The sequence below is a fragment of the Podarcis bocagei genome (genome assembly GCF_964188305.1).
Source record: "Podarcis bocagei genome assembly, chromosome: 9".
Classification (NCBI taxonomy): Eukaryota; Metazoa; Chordata; class Lepidosauria; order Squamata; family Lacertidae; genus Podarcis; species Podarcis bocagei.
Genome location: NC_138134.1, coordinates 70,139,165 through 70,165,469, shown reverse-complemented (window position 1 = coordinate 70,165,469; position 26,305 = coordinate 70,139,165). Strand labels below are relative to the sequence as shown.

Genomic DNA, 26,305 nt, shown 5'->3' with positions numbered 1-26,305 from the left:
CATTTTGCATTGTCATGACTGGTATCCATAACAAATCCCTAAAACCTTAGCTGTGTCAGCAGTTTGCATGGTCGGGCATTTGCCAGACCTCTACCCTGGATCCTCACCCTCACCTCTCTGCTAGAGCACCCACGGGGGATATGGTCAGCTCTGCATTGTGCTACTTTTCTGTTGTAGCTCATCCTGCATTTACAAGAGTCTTGGTGTCCTTGTCTCCTTGTAAAGTAGCCAAATCGGAAACAGTCACAACTGTGCCCAACCTTTGACCGGCTCACCCAATGGAATGTTCCTATGTATAAAAGAAACATTCATTGCATATATATATATATATATATATATATATATATATATATATATGCATGCAGTGGGAAGAAGTCAGAACCTTTCTCTGATGCACTGGATGTCTATGTCTGCAAGCGTTTGTTAGACATGGGAAGAACATTTCAACTGCGACCCCCCAATTGGTTCAGTGAACTATGGTCTACATCAGGGGTAGGCAACCTAAGGCCCATGGGGGTCGTTTAACCGCCCCCCCGAGCCGCCCCGAACTGAGCTACCCACTTGGCGAGCCCCCACGCACTGCGCTAAACCAGCGCAGTGCGGTGCAGGGACTCGCTTCCGTGGCACCGGAAACCGCGTCTGCGCACATGCCAAAAATCACAGGCACACGCACGCAATCCGGCCCATGGAGCGATCTCCACTGGAGTGAACCGGCCCAGGCAATGCAAACCATGCCAATCCCTGATCTAAATTGACTAACAACAGCAGCAATGCGGGGGTTCAGACAGGAGTCTTCCCAACCCTACCAGGAGATGCCAAGAATTTAACCTGTATGAAAACAACCACTCAACAACTCCCCACCACATCATCAAAAAGTTACCCAGGATTCTTGCAGGCCTGTCTCTGGTTGTTATTTCCACCACAGGCAGTCCTAATGATCTCCTGGAATAGCACCACACAGCAGACAAATGCTACAGGTGCACTGGCGTTGTCTCCATAGCAAACATGCACACCTGTAGATGCACCCCAGATCCCCTGGACACTAGGCAAGTGTCTCAAAGCAACCCTATGACCCTCACAGCAAGGTGGAATGGCACAGAGCCATTTCCTACCTCTCTGGAAGAGTAGAGAACCTTTCCCATGCTACAAGGGTTGGATGAAGACCCACCTGTCTGTGGATGGATATGCAGATTGCCTTGAGTAGGTGGGTTTCCCAAGGCACACCTGCATGAGTAACAAATGCAAGCTTGCAACCATCACTGCAGATCGCTGTGGCTGATACTGCTCAAGTCCACTGACAAGCTCTTACATGATATAAATGGATGAAGCATTTCAGAGACAGCACTCAGCTGTTTGGTGCTGGGATTCTGGTTGGTTGTGCTTGCAAAACAGGCAGGGAGGGTGAAGAAGGTGCCAGAAATGGGCGGTGGTGTTTCTTTTTCCCACCTGTGAGACTCAAAACTTGCATGGAGAGAAGGCCAACTGAAATGTTTCTTTGGCAATACCAGCGACCATACAGAGCAGGAATCTGAGTTCTCGAAAGCCAATTGGTATGTCAACATAGAGAAGGAAAAGATTGGCAAGTTAGTATAGGAGAAAATATGTAGAGCATAGTGTGGCAAAGAATCACTGCTGCAGAAAAGAGGTGGGTTAATTTTGCAGGATTTGGGTTATCAATACTTAGTGGTTGCTCTAAACTAGATGTTTCTAGGACACCTGACCTTATTACATGCCCTCCATCAGGGCTAGTAAAATCGAGTAGCGGGAGATTGTGCCATGCATTGTTTTACCCAAGGTAAGGTACAAAGAGTTCCCAGGTAACAGTGACATTAAAAGGAAATAAATTTAAAAAATTGTCCAGTAGCACCTTAAGAAGGTAAAGGTAAAGGATGCCTGACAGTTAAGCCCAGTCACAGATGACTCTGGGGTTGCGGCACTCATCTTACTTTACAGGCTGAAGGAGCTGGCATTTGTCCAGTTTTTCTGGATCATGTGGCCAGCATGACTAAGCCACTTCTGGCGAAACCAGAGCAGCGCATGGAAACACCATTTACCTTCCCGCCGGAGCGGTACCTATTTATCTACTTGCACTGGCGTGCTTTTGAACTGTTAGGTTGGCAGGAGCTGGGACTGAACAACGGGAGCTCACCCCGTCACGGGGATTCAAACCGCCGACCTTCTGATTGGCAAGCCCAAGAGGCTCAGTGGTTTACACCACAGCGCCACCCACGTCCCTTCTTCAGAAGAAGTGTGCATGCACACGAAAGCTTATACCCAGAACAAACTTAGTTAGTCTCAGTCTATAAGGTGCTACAGGACAATTTTTTTATTTATTTCAACTGCATCAGACCAACATGGCTACCTACCTGAATTTAAAAAGGAAAGTAACGCTTGTGCTGCATTTTAATTTTGTTTTTAAGTTGTAATCATTCAACTTGTTAGTATTATTGCTTGTAAGCCGCTCTGAGCCCGGCCTTGGCTGGGGAGGGCGGGGTATAAATAAAAATTCTTATTCTTATTCTTATTGCCAATGCACAGCTATTGCAACCCTGCAGATATATAAAAGAGTGAAACTGTTTCCTGTTCCCACTCTGATCATCTGCTGCTTTGAGATTCCTTGGCCAGAGAGAGAACGTTCCCAGCTGTTTCCACTGATCAGGATTTGTGAAAACCAAGAAGGGTGGAGCAGCTACATTCCTCTTGCTTCGGGCTCATCACTCAAACAAGCACAAGTGTTCAAAAACCTTTTGAGTCCAAGGAAACCTCATTTTACCGTCTACATGGATGAAGCGGGGGACAGGTTGGGAACTCTGCAACTCTCATGGTTTCTCCCCCCACCGCAAAGTGATGAGAGCCCTCAGCTTTTGTGTTGACATATAGAAGTTTTTGCCTTACATCTAGCTCAGCAATGTCCACAGCTGCTCTCTAAGGTTTTGTGCCTCTCACTTCCCAGCCTCACCTAGAGTCAGCACCTTAAGGTGATTCTGAGCAAACTCTGCTCTGTCCTGAAGCCCACCCTACACCAGTTGATACCAAAGTGGTGCTCTCCAAATATTTTGGTCTGCAACTCCCTTCAGCCCCAGCCAGGATTTTACTACCTTACAACACTCCAACCATCTGCAAGTGGAAGAACGGGATATCTTACACAGTTGACTGTCCCAAAATTTATTCATCTTTTACCATGGAGATGTTTTTCGATGCACTGGGAGGTCGCCCAGGAAGGAATGCAACACTTTGGGTGAGAAAGGTTTCCCCATCCAAGTTATAAAATAGAACCATGTTAAGCGGCATACTTTTTTTGGAAGAACACAACTGAGTTTTGTTCAGCCATGTAACAAGGCGACGGAGGACTAGATTAGGGAAATTTGAGGACTCGGATCTTGAAGTCTCCTTCCACCGCAATGTACTCGATGGTCTTCAGGCCCAGCCGGTTGAGGAAGGAGATTTCGTGGCCCTCTGCCAGAAGCACCTTGATCTCACCTGGAAGAAAAGTGAAGGAAAGCTGCAAGAAGCAAAAGAAAGAATCATGACCTTTTTTTTTTAACATGCCCCAAAGGGGAATGGCAGTCGTTTTGTAGACAGTGCGAGTGGCTGTCCAGAGAGTGTCCATTGGCATCTTCAACACCTCAACATACTGCCTTCTTGCATGTTCAGGGAAGTTTAGGGAAGTTTTCAATGTTGGATGTTTTATTGTGTTTTTAATATTCTGTTGGGAGCTGCCCAGAGTGGCTGAGGAAAGCCAGCCAGACGGGTGGGGTATAAATAATAAATATTATTATTATTATTATTATTATTATTATTATTATTATTATTATTATTATTGAGCCAGGAATCCCAGGAAAGCCTGCCTGCCTGTTCCACTCGCCTCCATTGGAGTGGATGAGCAGATTTTATTTCTATGCCACTCTTCATTCAAATGAATCTCAAAGCAGCTCACAAACGATAAATAGCATAGAATCATAGAATCATAGAGTTGGATGAGACCACAAGGGCCATTGAGTCCAACCCCCTGCCAAGCAGGAAACACCATCAGAGCACTCCTGACATATGGTTGTCAAGACTCTGCTTAAAGACCTCCAAAGTAGGAGACTCCACCACACTCCTTGGCAGCAAATTCCACTGTCAAACAGCTCTTACTGTCAGGAAGTTCTTCCTAATGTTTAGGTGGAATCTTCTTTCTTGTAGTTTGGATCCATTGCTCCGTGTCCGCTTCTCTGGAGCAGCAGAAAACAACCTTTCTCCCTCCTCTATGTGACATCCTTTTATATATTTGAACATGGCTATCATATCACCCCTTAACCTCCTCTTCTCCAGGCTAAACATGCCCAGCTCCCTTAGCCGTTCCTCATAAGGCAATGACATAATAAAATATAACAGAACATCACAAACACAGCGTTGAAAATAATTAACAAATAATCAGTCAAATAATCATCAATAAAACAATCACAGTCTATAAAACACTAACAACAAAGCAGCAACTAAAAAATAAGCTGAACATCACCAATATATGCATTTTTCTGCACATCTTCAGTAAGTGCATTTGGTATACACCGCTAAGCCCTCACCTGAACTTTGCCGTCCTGCTCAAAAGGGAAGTCGCTTTCTCTCTGCTCTTCCCCCCATTCCCCATTTTCCTTAGAGTTGCAGACGATGGTGTTCACATCCCCCTTGCAGTCAAAACGCGGGTTGAAGTGAAGGGCGATGTTGTCGCAGTCTTGGCCCAGATTCACAACAAATCTTGGAAAGAATGGCAGACAGAACTGTTGCTGTATGTGTCTGAATTCACATGTGTGACAAGCACTCACGTGTCCACACACACACACACACACACACACACACCCCAACAAGAGCTTTGGGGTCTTTTGCTAGCACTATAACATGTGTCCGTTTACAAATATGTGTTTGCCTCTATTCCTGCCTAAATAAAACCCCTGACATCCAATAACGTTGTTTTATTCTGGGCTGGCAATCCTAAAGACCCCCAAAATGCCAAACAGGTCACCCAGTAATTTTCAGAGAGACAATCCAATAGCTTTGCCCTTAAGATTGTTGAGAGGGAAATCAACAAAGAAAGCTCAGTTTATTACACAAAGTGAAAATTGCAGAATCCATGCATGCCGTTTCAGACGGTAAAATTACAATTTAAGCAGGCAGCAAATCCTACCATGCGTACAGCCCTTGAGCTGGAGAGGGACAGAACCCCTAACTATTTTCAAAGCCTGGCATGGGCCTGACAATTTTGCCAGAGAACCCACACTAATAGCAAGTTAAGAAATTGAGGTAGAGAGGTGGGGGCGACAGAATAGATCTGTCCTTAAGGTGTTTGCTGATTCCTTGGGACCTAGGAGAGCCCACCAACTGTTCTGAACTTGGTGTATTTATAATATTTCTTGCTAATACATCTTAGTGGGGAATGGAGGGGTGCTTGAGGCGAGCAATTCCAGTAGCTCTTGTTGTCTTTCCCCCAGATTTCCCGCCCAGCTCAACCATTTTGCAAATTAAATGTTTGAATGAAACTCACCCTTGTGAGCTTTGACTGCACTGGATGATGGGAATTCTAGTCCCAAAACATCTGGAGGGCTGAGTTTGCCTATGCCTGGTCTATTGATGGCCCCAATCCAAGATTTGGAATAGACCAGGCATAGGCAAACTCAGCCCTCCAGATGTTTTGGGACTACAATTCCCATCATCCCTGACCACTGGTCCTGTTAGCTAGGGATGATGGGAGTTGTAATCCCAAAACATCTGGAGGGCTGAGTTTGCCTATGCCTGGAATAGACTCTACTTGGCAACTTGATGTACATGCATTGACCTTTATACAAGGTGTGAGGAACTCACGATGCTCCCCTGAATACCTTCAGGGCACGTTTTGAGATGAGGCTGGAATGAGGCTTGTGCCAACGTCAAGTCAGGTTTGTGATGGAGAATCTCATGTCATATTTAAAAATGGAAAACGAACGAGGTCCCAACTACAGAAGAATGGCAACTTAAGCTGACAGAATATGCGCAGCTCGCAGACTTAACAGATAGAATAAGAGAACAAGAAGAACATACGTCTAGAGAAGACTGCAAAAACATTTATTGAATATATGGGGGGATGTGTACCCCTGAAAACGCTGGCATCATTAAGATAAATTCAACAGTGTAAATAAGTTTTGATGGATGAAATAATGGAAGACTGAATGGTTTAGTTTTTGTAAAATATACAGGGATTTATGATACACAAAATAAACCATTGAAAAAAGAAGAATGGAAGTCATTGATATTTTAAGGATGTTAAAATGAGTATTTTAAATTGCAAAAAAGAAAATTTAATAAAAATGAGAGAGAGTCTCATGTCATATTTAAGTTATGACAACCTTTATACTTATACTATGCAATCTACAGAGCTAAACCATATTATAAGTTCCAACTGACACACCTATGTTCAGAAGAAACACATGTGTGAGTAGCTTACTGGATTTTCATAGAAGCAGCAACTGCTATGCAGCTCCCTATACTAGGCATAGACACCTGCTAGCTGGAATATCTTCTGTGTGATTTGGGCTCCATGAAAACACTTCGATTTTAAAATAAAAATAAAAAACCAGGTTAGACCGCTCACTGTTGCAGAGTATTCTGCAGCCATTATATGTCTCGAGCTGCAGGTAGACTGATGATGTCAGGGGGCGGACTGAGGAGGAATGGTGGAGGACGCCCTCCACCTTCTCCTGAACCTTCCCAAGAACAAGAGGACAGTATAGATCTAGAACAGTGGTTTGCAGAAGGCCATAGTTCAGAGGCTGCAGTGGAGATGGGAAATATTGGGAGAGGGACAGCAGGAAGAAGAAACACTGGGGGGAGAGATAACTAACAGACTCAGTGTCTTTGGAGAGCATTCCTGATTCACCCTGCCCAGGACCAGGCAAGCATTAAAGGTAGTAGAACAGAAGGCTCAGAGGCAGAAAGCTCAGATTGGCCATTATAAGGGCGACGTAGAATAGGAGGGATGGAGGGGGTTGGACTTTATTTGGAGCAATGCCATTATTTTAGGGAGGCTGCATTCCTTTGTCTCTGTGAACTATGGAATAAATTACTGTATTTTCTGGCGTATAAGACTACTTTTTAACCCAGGAAAATCTTCTCAAAAGTCGGGGGTCGTTTTATACGCTGGCTACAGCAGCAGCTCCTGCAGCAACTCCCCACCAAAGGACAAAATGACAGCAAATTAAATCAGAGGACACCAAGCTCTCTAGATGAAGCAGAAATACGCTTTAAAATTGGCCCCAGAACCCGGAAGCTTTTTCGCCATGAGGGCGGCAAAGTTGTAAAGCGAGAGCGGCAATTGAGGCAGCACTACCCTTAAATGCCATGCTCCCCACACACAGCGATGGACTCACCCACTGCCAATTGATCAGGGCATCCAATAAAGGCTTTTTTCCAACCACCCTGGGTTGAAACTGTGCCTGTCAGCTGTTCCACGTCCCAAGCAAATTCCACGAGAGCGGCTTAACAAAAGCAGTAAAAAATCCCCCAAAAATCCCCCCCAACAAAAGCAATAACCGAGCGAAGTTCAGTGACATCCTAGTGATTGAGGAAGCGAGCCAAAGAAGAAGCCCTCCGGCTTGCTCCTCTGTTTAAACAGACCCGGGCATGCCCCCCCCCCAGCCACTGGGAAGTGGAGTGGATTTCTGAGCCGGACTGGAGACTGGTTTTAAAAAACTTTATTTGGTGTGCGTTGGAAGAGGGGTAGTCTTATATGGCGAGTATATCCCAAACTCTATATTTTAACTGGAAAAGTTGGGGGTCTTCTTATAGGCCCAGTCGTCTTATATGCCAGAAAGTACGGTACTTGGTAAGATTTCCTCTTGTTTGTCTGCTTACTGGCTGCCACTGGGGGAGGGATCGGATTCCCTGAAGCCCTAGAGATGAGGTGAAATGATGGAACCTAAACCATGCTTCCCCGTGACACTTATGATACATAACTCATGCCAATGCCCCAGCCCCACATTCCCCCTTCAATAAGTCACAACAACCTTTTGGCACAAAAATGGAAGCAAGAAGAATTACCGACGAAAGAAGAATGGCAGATGAAATTGATGGACTATGCAGAACTGGATAAATTAACAGGAAGGATTCAAAACCTGCAGGACCAGAGATTCTTAGAAGACTGGAGTAAATATACGAACTATTTGAAAAGTAATAGTAATGAACAGATTACGCTAGTAGGACTGCAAGAAGTTTTGTAAGGAGGACTGTATGAAATATTGTAAGAAAGACTATGAGGAGAATTATTAGTTGATGATAATTAAGAGTAATAGATAAATTAAGAAATGCCGAATAAGTGATAAAGAACGGAAAATCATCAGAGGTGTTGATGGAAGTCTAAAACATTGTATAAGATAAGAAGTTATGTTATATGATTGTTGGAAATGATATGTTAAAAAAACTAATAAACATTATTTTTAAAAAGTCACAACAACTTCGTAAGGTAGGGCTGTGTTCTCTTCTGGGCAGGCTTCCGAGGGCCATATGTCAGAGGTGTGGAGGACCCCACTTGGCTCCTGTAACCTAAGGTTCCTCAGCCCACCACAAGCAGGAGAAAAAGCACCACAAGTCCCAGTATTACTTGGAGACACTTTCCCCTCCTTCTCAACTTACTCTTTGCAATCGGGCAAGATCTTCCCCTTCACCTCAACCGTCTCTCCATGCTGAAGTTTCAGATGAGTAGCAACCAGTCCCTGCAGCGGGAGGGGAAAGACTGATTTGAGATTCAGGAGAGAAAGGCAGGCATATGTGGAGCCAGGGTGAAAAGATCTGCCTGGCGCCACCACCAGCCCCAGGTTGCCAAGACCCAGGTGCGCAGGAGGGCAGAGCTGGTTGGTTGCCTCAGCATCTCACTGGCTCGGTCGCCCCCAAACCTGCGGCACAGAGCCGCCCACTGCAGAAGAGCCAACCATGACGCTCCTAATGGGTCGGCTCTTCCCCAAACTCAACTCTTAGGCCCCAGACCCTCGGCCTGGCACCCCTGAGAGCCCAGCGCCCGGGTGCCCTGCACTCCTAGCTCCTATGGGTAAGACGGCCCTGGAGAAAGAGGAGTGGAAATTAAACCAAGAAAACCAAATTGAAAGTATGGATCATGTCTTTGCCCAGAAACCCTAACAGATAAGCTTCAGGGATTTTTTTTATCAAGGTTTTTTTTAAAAGCATTTTCTTAAGTTCCTCATGTATTATTAAAGACATACCACATATGAAAAAAAACCCAATCTTTTTATATGCAAGAACAGGTGCCAGGGTAGTGATTGCTACTAAATGGAAATCTCAGGGCACACCAACAAAGGATTTGTAAATTAAGTGAGTGTATAGAATTGGCAAAATTAACTTCAATTATAAGAGATCAATCAAATCAAAAGTTAAGAATGGAGTATTTCGAAGATGATATGTCAAAATATTGTTCTAAAAATGACACGTTAATAGGCTTAGACTAAAAAATGTAAGCAATAACAAAACCAATAAAGAAAGAAGGAAAAATCAGAATTTAACAAAATTATTATTGTAGAATGCAAGGGGGGAAAGGTAGAAAGAAATATAAAGAAGTTGAATTGCTGTGGAGGGAAGTAGAGGGGGGTTATAATTAAGTGTATAATTATGCCGCTGTTGTAATTTAGATATTTTATGTGAGGGAATCATTGGGAATTTTGGTTATTATGTATATATGTTAAGTTTCAATAAAGATCTTTGAAAATTTAAAAAAGAAAAGAAAATATGGATCATGGAGGAGCAGACTTCCCAGTTGCTACAAGACAGGACAAAAGGAAGCAAACCAGCAATAAATAAATAAATAGACAATAAATAGGAACCTCTTTAAGCTTGAGGGCCATGTTTACTTCTTGGTAACTTTCCAGGGGCCACATGCAAGTGGTGGGTGGGGGCAAAGGCCGAAGTGGGTGGAGCTACCATCATAATTTGCACAGTGCCATAGTGGGGTACACACCCTTCTCTGTCCTCCAGCCAACTAGCCACTGTCAGAACTTAAGGACATACCCTGTAAATGCATAATTTTATTTGTATGCCACTTTTCCATAGTTAAAGCCATGAGCAAGGCAGCTTACAACCTGGGAGGCAGGGGGGACATAATTACAGTAGTCATAAACAATAAATAAAACTTCAAAATACAGTGGTACCTCGGGTTAAGTACTTAATTCATTCGGGAGGTCCGTTCTTAACCTGAAACTGTTCTTAACCTGAAGCACCACTTTAGTTAATGGGGCCTCCTGCTGCTGCCGCTGCACGATTTCTGTTCTCATCCTGAAGCAAAGTTCTTAACCTGAGGTACTATTTCTGGGTTAGCGGAGTCTGTAACCTGAAGCGTATGTAACCTGAAGCCTATGTAACCCAAGGTACCACTGTACACAACAAAATTAAACACTTTCCACATAGAACCATAGAATCATAGAAATGTTGAGTTGGAACAGACCCCCAGGCTCCTCTATTATTGGGTTGCCATATTTCAAAAAGTGAAAATTTGGACACAAAGTTGTTGAGTTTTATCTCAAAAGAAGAAGTATTTTTTGAGCTGTTTTTAATGAAATCCACCAAAATCTACACTTCCAACCTGGGTTGCCAAATGTCAAGATTTCCCCGGACATTTCAGCTATTTCTGCCCTGACACTGTTTCTGACTACCGAATCCCGGCTATGTCCTGGAAGTTCCAGACATATGGCAACCCTTCTGTTCCAACCCTCCGCAGCGCAGGAATCTCTCCCACAGCTGGGTGGGCTCGAACTGCCAACATAAGATCTAAAGTTAAGATATAAAAAATTAGTATCAAAAACCAGCAACAACCTCACCCCCCCCAAAAAAACACCCCACTAAGCAATACCCCAGCACCCTAGTTGGTTCAGCAGCCTCAGATTTTGCAGCTGGAGTCAGTCCGAGGTGTCCCAGGCCAGGTGGGCAAAGGCCTCCAGGGATTTTTGTGTGATGGGTCTCTCCAAACCAGGATGGCCTTGGCTAACTGCAACTGGATCAATCCTCTTTGTCCAGCTATCTCTAAAAACAAGCCTTCAAGCCTAAAAACAAGTGATCGCCATGGCAGTTAAAATTTGTGTTCGGATTCCATAGCCAGCCCCTCTTGAACAAGCCACAAATGCATGCACTCCCTGGGAAAATGGAAATGAGAATACAGTGGACACTCGGGTTGCGAACGTGATCCGTGCGGGATGCGCGTCCGCAACCTACAGCGTCTGCAACCCACAGCAGCGTGTCTGCACATGTGCGGGTTTCAATTCAGCACTTCTGTGCATGAGCACAGTGCGATTTAGCGCTTCTGTGCATGTGAGACCACCAAAACCCGGAAGTAACCCATTCTGTTACAGTGGTGCCCTGCAAGACGAATGCCTCGCAAGACGAAAAACTCGCTAGACGAAAGGGTTTTGCGGTTTTTGAGCTGCTTCACAAGACGAATTTCCCTATGGGCTTGCTTCGCAAGACGAAAACGTCTTGCGTTTTTTGCAAGTTTGTTTCCTTTTTCTTAACGCCGTTAATACAGTTGCGACTTGACTTCGAGGAGCAACTCATAGAATGCGGTGTGGTAGCATTTTTTGAGGTTTTTGGCGATTTTTGAAGCTTTTCCAAAACTTTTCCGACACCGTGCTTCGCAAGACGAAAAATTTGCTAGACGAAAAACTCGCGGAACAAATTAATTTCGTCTTGCGAGGCACCACTGTACTTCCGGGTTTCGGCGGTCTGTAACCCACCGGAAAAAAACACAACTTGAAGCGACTGTAACCCGAGGTATGACTGTACAGGACCAAGTAAGCAGCAACAGCTAAGCCAGGTATGAATAGACAGGGCTTGTCCACTCTTTGGCTTGCCCCATGCCTAGCAAGCACAGATCAAAGTGATTTTGCCTTTGCTCCGCCATTACCCCCTACAAAACCTGCTCTTTAGTGATAAATTGGAACAAACAGCAATCTGCAGAAAGAATGGCTGCCATTTCATAGGAATCATAGAATCAGAGTTGGAAGGGACCCCGGGGGTCATCTAGTTCAACCCCCTGCAATGCAGGAACACGGACCTGTCCTGAATGGGGATCAAACCTGAGACCTTGGCATGATCAGCACCGTGCTCTAACCGACGGAGCTATCCAGCATTTGTTCCAATTCAGCACTAAGTTGCTAGTTTCCCCAGCACCACTCCTTCAGTCCAAATCAGAATCCTAAATGTGTTTAGAGTTAGATCTGTGGGTTAAACCACAGAGCCTAGGGTTTGTCAATCAGAAGGTTGGTGGTTCGAATCCCCGTGACGGGGTGAGCTCCCATTGTTCAGTCCCTGCTCCTGCCAACCTAGCAGTTCAAAAGCACATCAAAGTGCAAGTAGATAAGTAGGTACCGCTCCGGCGGGAAGGTAAATGGCGTTTCCCTGCGCTGCTCTGGTTCACCAGAAGAAGCTTAGTCATGCTGGCCACATGACCTGAAAGATGTACGCCAGCTCCCTCGGCCAATAAAGCCAGATGAGTGCCGCAACCCCAGAGTCGTCCGCGACTGGACCTAATGGTCAGGGGTCTCTTTACCTTTTATCCTTTGAGAAGGAAGCCACCAGATTCACTGTGAAATTAAAATGCTAAGGAGCATCGATCAGTACGGTGAGTTTACACACCGGGCTTTAGAAATCCCAATCTATTCTGTGAGGTTCTTACTTAAAACTTTGGCTCACATTCCCCTTGAGCCTGCAAAAAGTCTTTTTTGTTGTTGTTGTTGCATGCATTCATCTCTTCAGTTACCTTTCTCTCTCCTGCAATAATAAGCTCTTTAGGACAAGACAGCATTCTTTTTTAGAAAGCAGTGTGTGTGTGTGTGTGTGTGTGTGTGTGTGGTGTGTGTGTGGTGTGTGTGTGGTGTGTGTGTGTGTGATCAGTGGCACAGCACCATCAACAGAGATCAGTCCCGCTGACAAAGCACCAAGAATGTTCACTTAAGAAACCAGAAACAAGAAGAAATGCAAGGTGCGCACAACGGTGATCAGGAAACAGGCTAACTTTTCTCCAAAGAGAACAACCCGAGAACATCAGGAGAACCTGTTAGATGAGGCCAATAACCCATCTAATCTATCTACCATCCTATTCTTACAGTGGCCAGCCAAATGCCCGTGGAAATCTGCAAGCAGGACCTGGGCGCAAGAGCCCTCTCCCTTCCTACAGTTTCCAATAACTGGTATTCAGAACCATTACTGCCTCTGACCAGCTACTTATTCATGCCCCTTAGTTCTCCATCCCCTGCTCAGCTACAGTAGCACATCTTACAACCTCAGCAGCAACAGCTTGCTGTCCTAACAGTAACAATCCGGGACTCACACACTCCATGATGCCGTCCTCCTAGGATCCAGCCAGTGAATAAAGGCAGCAAGGCTCTCTTCCCTCTATTCTCAGCTCTGTGACTCAGCGAAAGAAGTCAAGGCAGCTGCCTTTTTAAAGGACTCAGCCAGGAAGACCCCCCCCCAGCTGTTTTTAAATAGCTGGGCAAACTGCATCACGTGACTGAAAGTGTGTGTTGTGAGTGGAGGGTCTGCTCAGATATCCAGAAATTCAAGCTTGGGGGAAATCAGAGTCAATGGGCAAAAAAACCAAACCTCTAACCTGTTTCAGATGAATGGGAACATTGATAACAAACACAAGCGGCTGACACTATTTCTGCGTGCAATCAATGCCAGCAACCTCCTGGCTGGCATTTGCTGAAACATTTGTTCATTGTTTGATCTGGGTTTTGGATGCCAGCAGAAAAGCAGGCAGCATAAGACACTGGAAAGACTTAGATGCAAATCACTTTTATTGGCTTTCGGTGAGGTAGGGCAGGACCCAAAAGTAGCCTTGCGTGGTCAACGCTCCTGGTTCACAAAGATTTGTGCAAAAGTTGGAAGCGCAGCTTAACCAGAAAGCTTTAAAAAGTCTATATGTTCCTGAACTCTAAAGTTCAGGAATGCTTTGGTATACCCCATATTGTATGTCTCTGTGGTTGGAAGTCTCTGTCCCTTTGGAGACAAGCAAAGGGGTTTGTTGTTGTTTTAATTGTATCCCACTCATCTGATTGGGTTGCCGCAAGCCACTCTGGGTGGTAAATTAGATTCTGTTTGCATTTAAGACAGAAACTACCTAATTCTCACTTCTCAAACTAATACATGAACTGAAACACAAGAATCTTGAAAGCTTTGCATTTCTCCAAATTTTGTGATGCAGTTCTCCAGTACAGAAATGCATATATTGTGACCGTAACATAAAAATGCATGGTATTAGGGAAACCTTCATGCAAAAATCTGTACGTTAAAAATCTGCATACAAAAGTGTGCGCATTGTGAGAAATTCGCACAGATATACTGTTGAATTTTCATGGGGATATTTTTTCAAGGTAGTTTGCTGTGGAAATCTAACCGGACACTGTAAAAAGGAAAGAAACCAAATTTGACAGACTCGCCCACCCCTACTGGACCAACGTTCTCTGATCAAGGTTGTTGTGCTTGTGTAACACTTGCGAAGAACCTCAAATGAGAATAACAAGTAAGAAAATCAGGATGTAACCCCCCAAATTAGCTCTGGGACACCATAAATCATGCACCCATTGCATCTAAGAGTATTCTGTGAAGGACTGCATTGATTCCTGTCCAGCCCAAAGCTCAACTCTATCTGCAAGGCACTGAAAATGGCATGTAAGTAAACCCCCAATATCTAAAATAAGTTTAAAAATAATAACTGGGGGTGCCTATGCCCAAATTTGCCCCAAATGAGGGCAAATTGTAAGCAAGCACAATTAATTACATTGCACAACATCATTGCTGATCACAAGACACATCTGTTAAGGCACAGGTCTGAGCTTCCAGATTTCCATCTTCGCGGAACTTGAGTCAACATGCTGTTGCCTTCTTATCTTAAACCGGCAGGCTTTTCGATAATTGAATTAATAAACATCCCTTTAATGATGCCTCCAGAGACTCTGAAAAAATGGCAAAAATGGCAAAGTGATCTTTTAACGGTTCAGGAAAAGCAAGCATATCTGGGCAGAGTCAAAGAAGCAGTTGTTTGTGGAATAAAAGACCTTGCAGCAACAAAGCACCTTCAGAGAAGGAACGGATTGTTTCCCAGGAAGAGTTCTGCCCTGCCTTTGCTGGAATCTTTTGGCAATCTTTGGAACATTATCACCCCCTTGGGAATTCAACACACAGGAAGAGGAATGTACCTGCAAGCTTACGTCCACTTTCTCTTCTTCTTCTATTTAACCCATGGGTAGGTAAACTAAGGCCTGGGGGACGGATCAATCCCATTTGCCTTCCAAATTTAGCCCACGGACAGTCCGGGAATCAGCGTGTTTTTATTTCCCACCCGGAAACCTGTGTCCCCACTGTGGAAGGACATGTGGATCCAATACTGGCCTCCACAGTCACTTACGGAATCACTGTTAAGACCGTGTTCATGGAAGACAATCTTACTTGGCTACGAGGAATTGCCAAAGACGACGACAACAACAACACTCCTTGGAGGCTGGAACTGCCACCTCCTTGGCAGACCCCTCCATGCCACATCTACAGCAACCTCTTGGCAAATAGGAGGCACTGCATGTCCCTTCTCACCCTTGTTCCCTGTTATGTACTAACCTTGGATCCTAGAACAATAGGCAAGTAGGATCCTAGAATGCAGTGGCGTAGCGTGGGGGGTGCAGGGGGGGCCGGCCGCACCGGGCGCAACATCTGGGGGTTAGGGTTAGGGGGCGCAAATCCACGGGTTAGGGGGTGCAAATCCACGGGTTAGGGGGCGCAAATTACTTGCCTTGCCCCGGGTGCTGACAACCCACGCTATGCCACTGCTAGAATGCAAAAACTGATTGGCTTGCAGGAAAAGACCAATCAGGCTCCAGGAAGAAGTTAATCAGCCTATTAGGCTGGTAGGATCATAGAATGCAACAACTGATTGGGCCGGAGGAAAAGACCAATCAGGCTCCAGGAGGGAAGCAGAATCAGCCAATCAGATGGGACTCATTGTGTAAATAATGTATATAAAGACCTGAGGTTTTGGGGGAAATTCAATCACTGTTTTACAAGCTGCAATAAAGAACATGAAATCACTGCAGGACTCCGCATATATTTCACTGACGATGAAGGTGGGATCCATGTAATTATTTCCCCCCTTGATCCTGATGTAGATCTTCACTCACCCTCTTCTTCCCTGGCAGGGCAGGGGGACACCATTTTATAATTCCCCTCAGGTGCCAAAATGTCTCGGGACAGCTCTGCCTGTCTCTTATTCCACATTGCTGATGATGGCTCTTCTCCACCAGGTGTAACATTATTTTATTTGCCCCATTCTCTGTCCTGCACTCACTTCTAAAGCCCAGCCTGTCAACTCACTATTCCAAAGGATGTTTCTAAGCATTTTAATTTCGCAGTGGATCTGGCGGCCTCCACTTGACAGAATATCTGCCTCTAAACACATTTAGCAACATTTATTCAAGGAAAGAATTGTGCCCTAGATGCATATAGTGAGCTCAGTCAGGAGAGCATGAGACTCTCAGTCAAGCCCCACGTTGGGAAAAAAGATCCCTGCATTGCAGGTGGTTGGACTTGATGACACTCAGGATTCCTTCCAACAATTCTACAATGTTATGTTTTTTATAACAATACTAATAATTTTTTATTTATACCCCACCCTTCCCAGTTCAAAAACCGGGCTCAGGCGGCTAACAACAAATTTAAAACACAATTATAAAAGCAGCATAAAATACAGTATAAAAACATGAATAACAATAAAATTCAAAAATCAATTTAGGGGAAATAAGCATTAGATAATCCCCAGGGCAGGAGACGCGGGTGGCGCTGTGGGTTAAACCACAGAGCCTAGGACTTGCCTATCAGAAGGTCGGCGGTTCGAATCCCCGTGACGGGGTGAGCTCCCGTTGCTCGGTCCCTGCTCCTGCCCACCTAGTAGTTCTGGTTCGCCAGAAGCAGCTTAGTCATGCTGGCCACATGACCCGGAAGCTGTACGCCGGCTCCCTCGGCCAATAAAGCGAGATGAGCGCCGCAATCCCAGAGTCGGCCACAACTGGACCTAATGGTCAGGGGTCCCTTTACATTTACGTTTAATCCCCAGGGCTAGCTGGCTGAATTGGTCCTACTTGGGCCAGCGAGGAGGCCAGGGGAGAATTAGCTGTGGGGTCTCAGAGCAGGTGATCTTCATAAAAGGGGAGGGGGAGGGAAGAGAAGGGAAGGGAAATAAAAGATCAGGCTAAATTCAAATTAAAGGCCGGGTGGAATAGCTCTGTCTTACAGGCCCGACGGAATGAGGTTAAATCCTGAAGGGCCCTGGTCTCATGGGACAGAGCATTCCACCAGGTCGGAGCCATCACTGAAAAGGCCCTGGCCCTGGTGGAGGATAGTCTGACTTCCTTAGGGCCCGGGACCTCTAAACTATGGTTATTCATGGACCTTAAGGTCCTCTGCAGGGCATACCAGGAGAGGTGGTCCCTAAAGGGCTGGAAGCTGCCCAGAGTGGCTGAGGCAACCTGGTCAGATGGGTGGGGTATATTATTATTGGTAAGCCTTCAAATGAACTCCTCCCCACTACTTTATTTTTTACTTAAAAACTCCCCAGGGAGGTGGTGCTGGAAGCGAGGGTTGTTTAGATCTCCCACATCAACTGTTTTCCAGATCCAAAGAGCACCCCATCTCCAAAGCCACTGAGGAAAGGCCATAGGTAGACCTGAAGCAAAAATATAAAAACTTTGTTGTTGTTGTTTAGTCATTTAATTGTTTTTGACTCTTTGTGAGCCCATGGACCAGAGCACGCAAGGCACTTCTGTCTTCCACTGCCTCCCACAGTTTGGTCAAACTCATGCTGGTAGCTTCGACAACACTGTCCAACCATCTCGTCCTCTGTCGTCTCCTTCTCCTTGTGCCCTCCATCTTTCCCAACATCAGGGTCTTTTCCAGGGAGTCTTCTCTTCTCATGAGGTGGCCAAAGTATTGGAGCCTCAGCTTCACGATCTGTCCTTCCAGTGAGCACTCAGGGCTGAGTTCCTTCAGAATGGATACGTTTGATCTTCTTGTAGTCCATGGGACTCTCAAGAGTCTTCTCCAGCACCATAATTCAAAAGCATCAATTCTTTGGCGATCAGCCTTCTTTATGGTCCAGCTCTCACTTCCATACATCACTACTGGGAAAACCATAGCTTTTACTATACGGACCTTTGTTGGCAAGGTAATGTCTCTACTTTTTAAGGTGCTGTCTAGGTTTGTCATTGCTTTTCTCCCAAGAAGCAGGCGTCTTTTAATTTCGTGGCTGCTGTCACCATCTGCAGTGATCATGGAGTCCAAGAAAGTAAAATCTCCCACTGCCTCCATTTCTTCCCCTTCTATTTGCCAGGAGGTGATTGGACCAGTGGCCATGATCTTCGTTTTTTGGATGTTGAGCTTCAGACCATATTTTGCGCTCTCCTCTTTCACCCTCATTAAAAGGTTCTTTAATTCCTCCTCACTTTCTGCCATCAAGGTTGTGTCATCTGCATATCTGAGGTTGTTGATATTTAAGTCCTTTAATAAGACCTGCAACTTGCTTCAGCCAATAGGTGGCACACTCAGCATTAGTTATTAGCATTTATGTTTCGGAAAACAAGAACCCACCTTGTAAACTGCATTTTAGGGGAGCAAAAGGAACTAAGAGTAGGCTTCTTTGACTCTAGAGAAAAGAGAAAGCAACAGCAGCATCTTGGCCTCGCTTCTCTCAAAAGCATTTGTAAAACCAAATTGAATTATATTTAAGACACCCTCCCATTTATACTGAACTGCCACAGTTCAAGCAGAAAGTCACAGAAGAACATCTAAGTTCGCATGTGCCATCACATGCAAGCCTTAGCTAACTGAAGAGGACAACAAAGAATCCCAAAAAACTGCGGCTGAATCCCGTTTTGTATGTTTGATGCAGTTTTGCACAGTAAACACACCACCCCTCCCACTTCAGATGAGGACAACCTTTGATGCTGCTTCGTACAAAGGGGGGGGGCTATCAAGACGGCCCCCAAGAGAGAGAAATGTTTGAGGTCAATGACTCAGGAAACCCCGGCAGAGGGGATCATGGCTTCCTCTTTGCTGTCAACCAAAAGCAGAAGAGCATAATCCAAAAGATGTTATAAAATACAGGTGGGGACCCTCAGGACAGGGAGCCAAATGTGGCCCCCAGGACCTTCTTATCTGGCCCTTGGAAGTATGCCCAGGCTACAACCCTCACCAACCCATTAGATGTCAAGGAAATAAGCAACTATCTCACTTTTAAAAGACAACTGAAGGCAACCCTGTTTAGGGAATTTTTTATTGTTTAATGCTCTATTGTGTTTCTAATATTCGGTTGGAAGCCGCCCAGAGTGGCTGGGGAAACCCAGCCAGATGGGCAGGGAGTAAATAATAATAATAATAAATTTATTATTACTCTGTATTCCATGAGTTTTGCCTGCCTTCAATGTGTTCTTGAAATCTGACCATTTCTCTTGGTGGCCTGGATGGAAAACCAAAAAAGGCGGGGTGAGTGTGCAGAGAACCTGAAAGGTGAAATTCCCATGTGTTGGGCCTCTGACCCAATCAACTGTTCCCACGTGGCAGCCCTCTGGAGGTTGTCTAGGACAGAATGAGGCCCTCGAGCTGAAAAACGGTTCACCATACCCGTTCTAAAATCAAAACATGTGATGCGGCCTTTCTTTGAATAACACAATTGAATTTATTGATCCACAGGACGAGGGGTGACAAGTTTGAGGACTCTGAGGTTAATGTCTCCTTGCACTGCTATGTAGCTGATGACATCCAGGCCCACACGGTTGGGGAAGGTATATTCATGGCCCTCTGCCAAGACTTTTATCTCTGAAGAAAGAAAGGTGAAGGAGATCTGAAAGAAGCAGAAGGAGGAATCACAATTGGCGTTGGACACGAAACACTTATAACAAAGCCCGATGGTGTTTGAAGACTTCTGGCAGAATGGCAGTCATTCTGGAGACGTTCCGACTTGACCATTCAGTGTCCAGGTCTTGTGCAAGGGCATCATGAGCTGCTTCGACCCCAGGGCTCTTCATGGTGGCCGAGTTTGTGCCCTTCCAAAGCCCAAGAGCCAGACCTGTCTTAACTCTACATGTTAATACATTAAAAGACTGTACAGCCATACCTTGGATCTGAAACGCCTGGGCTGCCAAACAAATCAGCTCCCAAACGATCGAAACCTGGGAGTGAGTGTTCCGGTTTCTGAACAATTTTTGGAAGCCGAACGTCTGGCACAGTTTCCAATTGACTGCAGGATGCCCCTGCAGCCAATCAGAAGCTGCATCTTGGTTTTTGAATGGTTCTGGTTTAGACCACAGCGCCACCTGCGTCCCTCTAGCTAGATTAGGGGACCATAATAGCCAAAGTATTGTTAGGGCAGCTGGCAGGATGACCTAGGAGGGTTGGTTGACTTGGTGTGAACTTGTGAGTTTAGCAGAGTCTACACCAACCTCAGGGACGCGGGTGGCGCTGTGGGTTAAACCACAGAGCCTAGGACTTGCCGATCAGAAGGCCGCAGTTCGAATCCCCGCTACGGGATGAGCTCCCATTGCTCGGTCCCTGCTCCTGCCAACCTAGAATTTCGAAAGCACGTCAAAGTGCAAGTAGATAAATAGGTACCGCTGTGGCGGGAAGGTAAACGGCATTTCTGTGCGCTGCTCTGGTTCACCAGAAGCGGCTTAGTCATGCTGGCCACATGACCCAGAAGCTGTACGCCGGCTCCCTCGGCCAGTAAAGCGAGATAAGCGCCGCAACCCCAGAGTCGGCCACGACTGGACCTAATGGTCAGGGGTCCCTTTACTAAAGTGGTGGTATAGAATGCCATAGTTTGACCATGTGTTGTGTGAATACTTCCTTTTGTCTACCCTAATCCTTCTATAACTTATATGCATTGGATGGTCCTGGTCTACGGAATTGCCAGTTTAAGTTTTGCTCTGTTTCTTGCTTTTCCAACAACCCCAGAGTCAGCCACGACTGAACCTAATGGACAGGGGTCCCTTTACCTTTACCTTTACATCAACCTCATCTTCTGGATGACAAGTCCCATCAGCCTGAGACAACACACCTGGAAGACACCAGCTTGGCTAAAAAACAGCTGGGAAGGTGAGAAGACGACACACAGTGGCGTTCCAGGTGTTCTGTATTTAGGCACTCCAAGTGCTGTTGGACTGCTGGCCCCATCGTGCCTGACCACTGGGCAAGCTGGCTGGGGCTGATGGGAGTTTGGAGCGCAATGTCACCTGGAGGACCACAAGTTCACCACCCCCAGCGTACCTCCACCATAATGGAACCAGGACTTGCAGAGAAACCACCCACCCAGCCACCCACCCCACTTCTGCCAAGTCCTCACCTTGACTTTGCCGCCTTGCTCAAAAGGGAAGAAGTTGAGTCTCTCCTCTTTCCCCCACTTCCCCAGCTTCTTGAAATTGCAGACAATGACGTTCACATCGGTCCGGTAGTTAAAGCGAGGGTTGAAGTGAAGGACGACGTTTTCACAGTCTTGGCCCAGATTCACAACAAAGCTTGGAGAGGATAACAGATACGAAGCAAGGATACAGAGTGAAACCAGCAGAGCAACTAATACATGCCCCCAGTACCAGGTATTGATATATGGGCTATGCAGCTAGGACGTCTTCAGTCCAAAGATTTAGGTTTCATGAGAACTCTTAACTATAAAGCAAAGTTCTAGATTGCAGAGAATACAGTGGTATCTTGGGTTAAATATGCTTCAGGTTACAAACTCCACTAACCCAGAAATACTACCTCGGGTTAAGAACTTTGCTTCAGGATGAGAACAGAAATCACACGCTGGCAGCGCTGCGGCAGCAGGAGGCCCCATTAGTTAAAGTGGTACCTCAGGTTAAGAACAGTTTCAGGTTAAGAACGGACCTCCGGAGCGAATTAAGTACTTAACCTGAGGTACCACTGTCTTTGTCTGCCTGGAGCTGAATGTATATCCTGGGTAGGCAAACTAAGGCCTGGGGGCCATATCCAGCCCAATCGCCTTCTAAAATCCAGCCCACAGATGGTCCGGGTATCAGCGTGTTTTTACATGAGTATAATGTGTCCTTTTATTTAAAATGCATCTCTGGGTTATTTGTGGGGAATAGGAATTCGTTCATTCCCCCCCCCCTCAAAATATAGTACGGCCCCCCACAAAGTCTGAGGGACAGTGGACCGGCCTCCTGCTGAAAAAGTTTGCTGACCCCTGGTGTATATTGATGGGGTGGCAAGACAGCGCCCACTCCCTGCTTGTTGTGCCTTCCTTCTGCGTAGCTTTTAAGCTACTTAACTCATGCCAATCCCACAACCCCCACATTCACCCTTAAAATAGCTTCTTATAGAATTGCAGAGTTGGGACCCAAAGGATCATCATTCTAGTCCAACCCCCTGCAATGCAGGAACTTACAACAACCTTGCAATGTAAGCTGGCATTCTTATCCCTCTACTGCAGATGAGGGCTAACAACTTGCAGAAAGTTGTGTCTAGGGCAGCTGTCTACCAGCTCCATCTGGTACGCAGGCTGAGACCCTACCTGCCCACAAACTGCCTGGAGTACTGTGTCCAGTTCTGGGCACCACAGTTCAAGAAGGACACTGACAAACTGGAACGTGTCCAGAGGAGGGCAACCAAAATGGTCAAAGGCCTGGAAACGATGCCTTATGAGGAACAGCTAAGGGAGCGGGGCATGTTTAGCCTGGAGAAGAGGAGGTTAAGGGGTGATATGATAGCCATGTTCAAATATATAAAAGGATGTCACATAGAGGAGGGAGAAAGGTTGTTTTCTGCTGCTCCAGAGAAGCGGACACGGAGCAATGGATCCAAACTACAAGAAAGAAGATTCCACCTAAACATAAGGAAGAACTTCCTGACAGTAAGAGCTGTTTGACAGTGGAATTTGCTGCCAAGGAGTGTGGTGGAGTCTCCTACTTTGGAGGTCTTTAAGCAGAGGCTTGACAACCATATGTCAGGAGTGCTCTGATGGTGTTTCCTGCTTGGCAGGGGGTTGGACTCGATGGCCCTTGTGGTCTCTTCCAACTCTATGATTCTATGATTCTATGATTCTATGCCTCGCCAGAGTGGTGCATGCTCTAGTTATCTCTTGCTTGGACTACTGCAATGTGCTCTATGTGGGGCTACCTTTGAAGGTGACCTGGAAACTACAACTAATCCAGAATGCGGCAGCTAGACTGGTGACTGGGGGCGGCCACCGAGACCACATAACACCAGTCGTGAAAGACCTACATTGGCTTCCAGTACGCTTCCAAGCACAATTCAAAGTGTTGACTTTTAAAGCCCTAAACGGCCTCAGCCCAGTATACCTGAAGGAGCGTCTCTACCCTCATTGTTCTGCCTGGACACCGAGGCCCAGCGCCAAGGGCCTTCTGGTGGTTCCCTTGCTGCGAGAAGCCAAGTTACAGTGAACCAGGCAGGGGGCCTTCTTGGTGGTGGCACCTGCCCTGTGGAACACCCTCCCACCAGATGTCAAAGAGAACAACAACTACCAGACTTTTAGAAGACATCTGAAGGCAGCCCTGTTTAGGGAAGCTTTTAATGTTTGATGCATTACTGTATTTTAATATTTTGTTGGAAGCCGTCCAGAGTGGCTGGGGAAGCCCAGCCAGATGGGTGGGGTATAAACAATAAATTATTATTATTATTAAGGGACCGAGCAGGGTAAGCAGAACCTAGAGAAAAAAGCTGCACATGTTTTGAAGGACTGGCAGATCAGCCGCCCCAACTGCATTTTGTTGGTTAAAGAGCAACTTTCCGCAACCTGGTGCCCTTCAGATGTTTGGGACAAGCCCCAGCCAACATATCCAGCAGTCAGGGGTGATGGGATTTCAGTTCTGGAGGGCAGCAGGTTGGGGAAGCCTGATCTAAAGAGTGGGAATGAAACCAATGAGTTCAGATTGCAAGGAGGAGGATTTCATGTGCACACTAGAACAGCAGGGAGAGGGGTTAACCTTTTCCAGGTCAACGCAACATGCCAGAGGCAAACGTTGGTTGCAGTTTTTACCTTTTACAGTGAGATAATTTCTATACACATTGTCACTCCTCTCTCCATCCGAGCAAGAGGCATATCGGAGTTCAAGGACACATTCCAGCCAGGCCAAAATACTTAGGAAGGGTGTGGAGCAGGGCCAGGGAAATATGCAGTCCGAGACAGTTCTGAGGGCCAGAGACAGAGAGATGGAGGGCCGCATTTTGCCCCAAGGCTGAGGTTCCTCACCACTGCAGTCCTGGGAACACTCTTCCCACCTTTTCAGCTTACCTTTTGGCATCTTCCCAGCACCTCCCGTTCACTAGAATCGTGTCTCCGTGCAGAAGTTGAAGGTGGGTAGCAATCAGCTTCTACGGCAGGGGAAACCAGACAAGTTTTCAACCATAGAGATAGCATGGTGAGATTTAGGAGAGACAGAGGAAAGGAGAGGGGAAATTAGTGCCGTTACAATCTTTGGCCAGGAAACAAATTGAGCCCATGAGTCATGGGTGGAGAAGACTTTCTAATTTCTACAAGACAGGACCAAAGGATGCAGTCAGCAACAAACAAATAGACAAGAGCATAGGTAATACAGTGGTACCTCAGGTTACATACGCTTCAGGTTACAGACTCTGCTAACCCAGAAATAGTGCTTCAGGTTAAGAACTTTGCTTCAGGATAAGAACAGAAATCGGGCTCCAGTGGCGCAGCAGCAGCAGCAGCAGCCGGAGGCCCCATTAGCTAAAGTGATGCTTCAGGTTAAGAACAGTTTCAGGTTAAGTACGGACCTCCGGAACGAATTAAGTCCTTAACCAGAGGTACCACTGTATCTCATTTGTCATAGGAGGGGCAGAGTAGGGTAAACTACACTAAGGTTTCCTACAATCAGACAGTATATAAATTTTATGACATAATAATTAAAAAATGACTTCACTCACTGGTTAAAAACACTGCAAGGCATCAGGAGCCAGGCTAACATTACCTTGCAGAAATTGCTTAGAAGGGTACCTCCACCTTTTGCTCTATAACTTTCCTTCCAGTGGGCCAGAGATTTCTATTTTTAAAATAGAAGCTCAGAGTCTGGGCCCCCTCACAGGGAACTACCTGCCTTGGGCAGTTTGAGCATGAAAAGCTACATTTGCACACCACCATCCCCTAAAATCACATTATACATGCTTCTCCCACAGGTAAACCACTGTTTGTAAGTTCGGTGAGACTCATCATTTCATTTATGCTGGAAATCACCATGCATTTTGATAATACGGTCTCGTCATTAACAGAGGAGAGAAAAAGATTCCATTGAGCACATGGCTTGGCTTGAGAATATGGACAGATTAGCTACATATGAACGAATTGCATGTCGACGCAAATTAAGAATGGATAAATATGAAGAAATCTGGAATGAATATTTCAGCCATAAGGCGGATAGTGGGGGGAAGTGGGGGGAGGAGAGAGAGGTGGGAAAATATTGTTTAAAAGGTGCAGTCATAGGTATATTGGTGTATTTAAATCTGAACTGTCAAATTGTGTTGTTATTGTTATTATGTTTTTTGTTGTAGTGTCTTTTGCAGTTGTTTGCATCAAAAAAAGATTAAATAAATTTTAAAAAACAAACAAACAAAAAAAGAGGAGAGTCCCACTGACAAAACACAAAAAAAAGAATTTAGTAAGAAACCAGAAGCAACAAGACAGGGAAGGCTAGAAGTGCCACACATAGATTGTTTCCTAGCTGATAACTGTTAACTCATTCCCAAGCTGATATGTTTCCAGCGCTGTTCAGTGCCTGTTGCTTGTATTAGCACCTCAATACCAACAATCTCCTAGTCTTACAGCAGCAACAGAGAACCCAGGACTCACCGTCTCCATGATACAATCTCGCTAGGGTCCAGCAAGTAAGCAATACTTTCTTCTCTCTGAGATTCAATAAATCAAGCCACTTCCCAGCTGCTTTTTAAAAGGTTTCAGCAAAGACTCCCCAGCTGCCCTTAAATATCTGGGGAAATTGCATCACGTGACAAAAAGGTTATCCTCTGAGTGAAGACTGGCGGAAATGCAAGGAGAAAAAATCAGTCAATGGGGTGGGAAGCTAGCGGCTTTCAAATGAATAGAAACACTAATCGTAAACTCAAACAGCTGATGCTACTTCTTAATGTGCAATTGATCTCAGCAGCCTCCTGGCTTGGGCTCCTTGAAATATTTGGTCATTGCTTCTTTGATTTGATTTGGATTTTGGAAAGCAGCACAAGCAGCAAAGGCCGGCCAGCCAGTTAAATTAGATTTAGA

The 26,305-nt window shown here is 45.7% G+C and overlaps 2 protein-coding genes across 3 annotated transcripts; both read right to left on the bottom strand.

Annotated features, from left to right (window-relative positions):
- Positions 1-3,149: 3,149 nt before the first annotated feature.
- LOC308594354 (16 kDa beta-galactoside-binding lectin-like) lies at positions 3,150-13,470 on the bottom strand. Of its 2 annotated transcripts, none has more exons than XM_081207480.1 (4): positions 13,334-13,470; positions 8,641-8,720; positions 4,566-4,737; positions 3,150-3,502 (listed from the first exon to the last, which is right to left on the bottom strand). In XM_081207480.1, the coding sequence occupies exons 1-4, from the start codon at positions 13,340-13,342 to the stop codon at positions 3,356-3,358; spliced, it is 408 nt and encodes a 135-aa protein (XP_081063606.1). In that variant the 5' UTR covers positions 13,343-13,470; the 3' UTR covers positions 3,150-3,355. The 2 variants fall into 2 exon arrangements, with proteins under 2 accessions (XP_081063606.1, XP_081063605.1); XM_081207479.1 differs by having other exon boundaries at positions 13,283-13,428.
- A 6,256-nt stretch (positions 13,471-19,726) lies between these two features.
- On the bottom strand, positions 19,727-25,988 carry LOC308594456 (16 kDa beta-galactoside-binding lectin-like; the record flags this gene model as incomplete). The annotated part of the gene is made up of 4 exons (XM_081207525.1): positions 25,880-25,988; positions 24,314-24,393; positions 21,389-21,560; positions 19,727-19,891 (listed from the first exon to the last, which is right to left on the bottom strand). Exons 1-4 carry the CDS (start codon positions 25,886-25,888, stop codon positions 19,727-19,729), a joined length of 426 nt encoding a protein of 141 aa, XP_081063651.1. The 5' UTR covers positions 25,889-25,988.
- Positions 25,989-26,305: the final 317 nt, after the last annotated feature.

Bases quoted from the DNA above. Each gene is read 5' to 3' on its own strand.
- LOC308594354 (XM_081207479.1), bottom strand. From the start codon at position 13,342: ATGGAGTGTGTGAGTCCCGGATTGTTACTGTTAGGACAGCAAGCTGTT. The intron at 8,721-13,282 runs GTAAGATGTGCT...CTCCCGCTGCAG, and splicing joins AAGCTGTTGCTGCTGAGGTT to GGACTGGTTGCTACTCATCT. The intron at 4,738-8,640 runs GTAAGTTGAGAA...ATTCTTTCCAAG, and splicing joins ATCTTGCCCGATTGCAAAGA to ATTTGTTGTGAATCTGGGCC.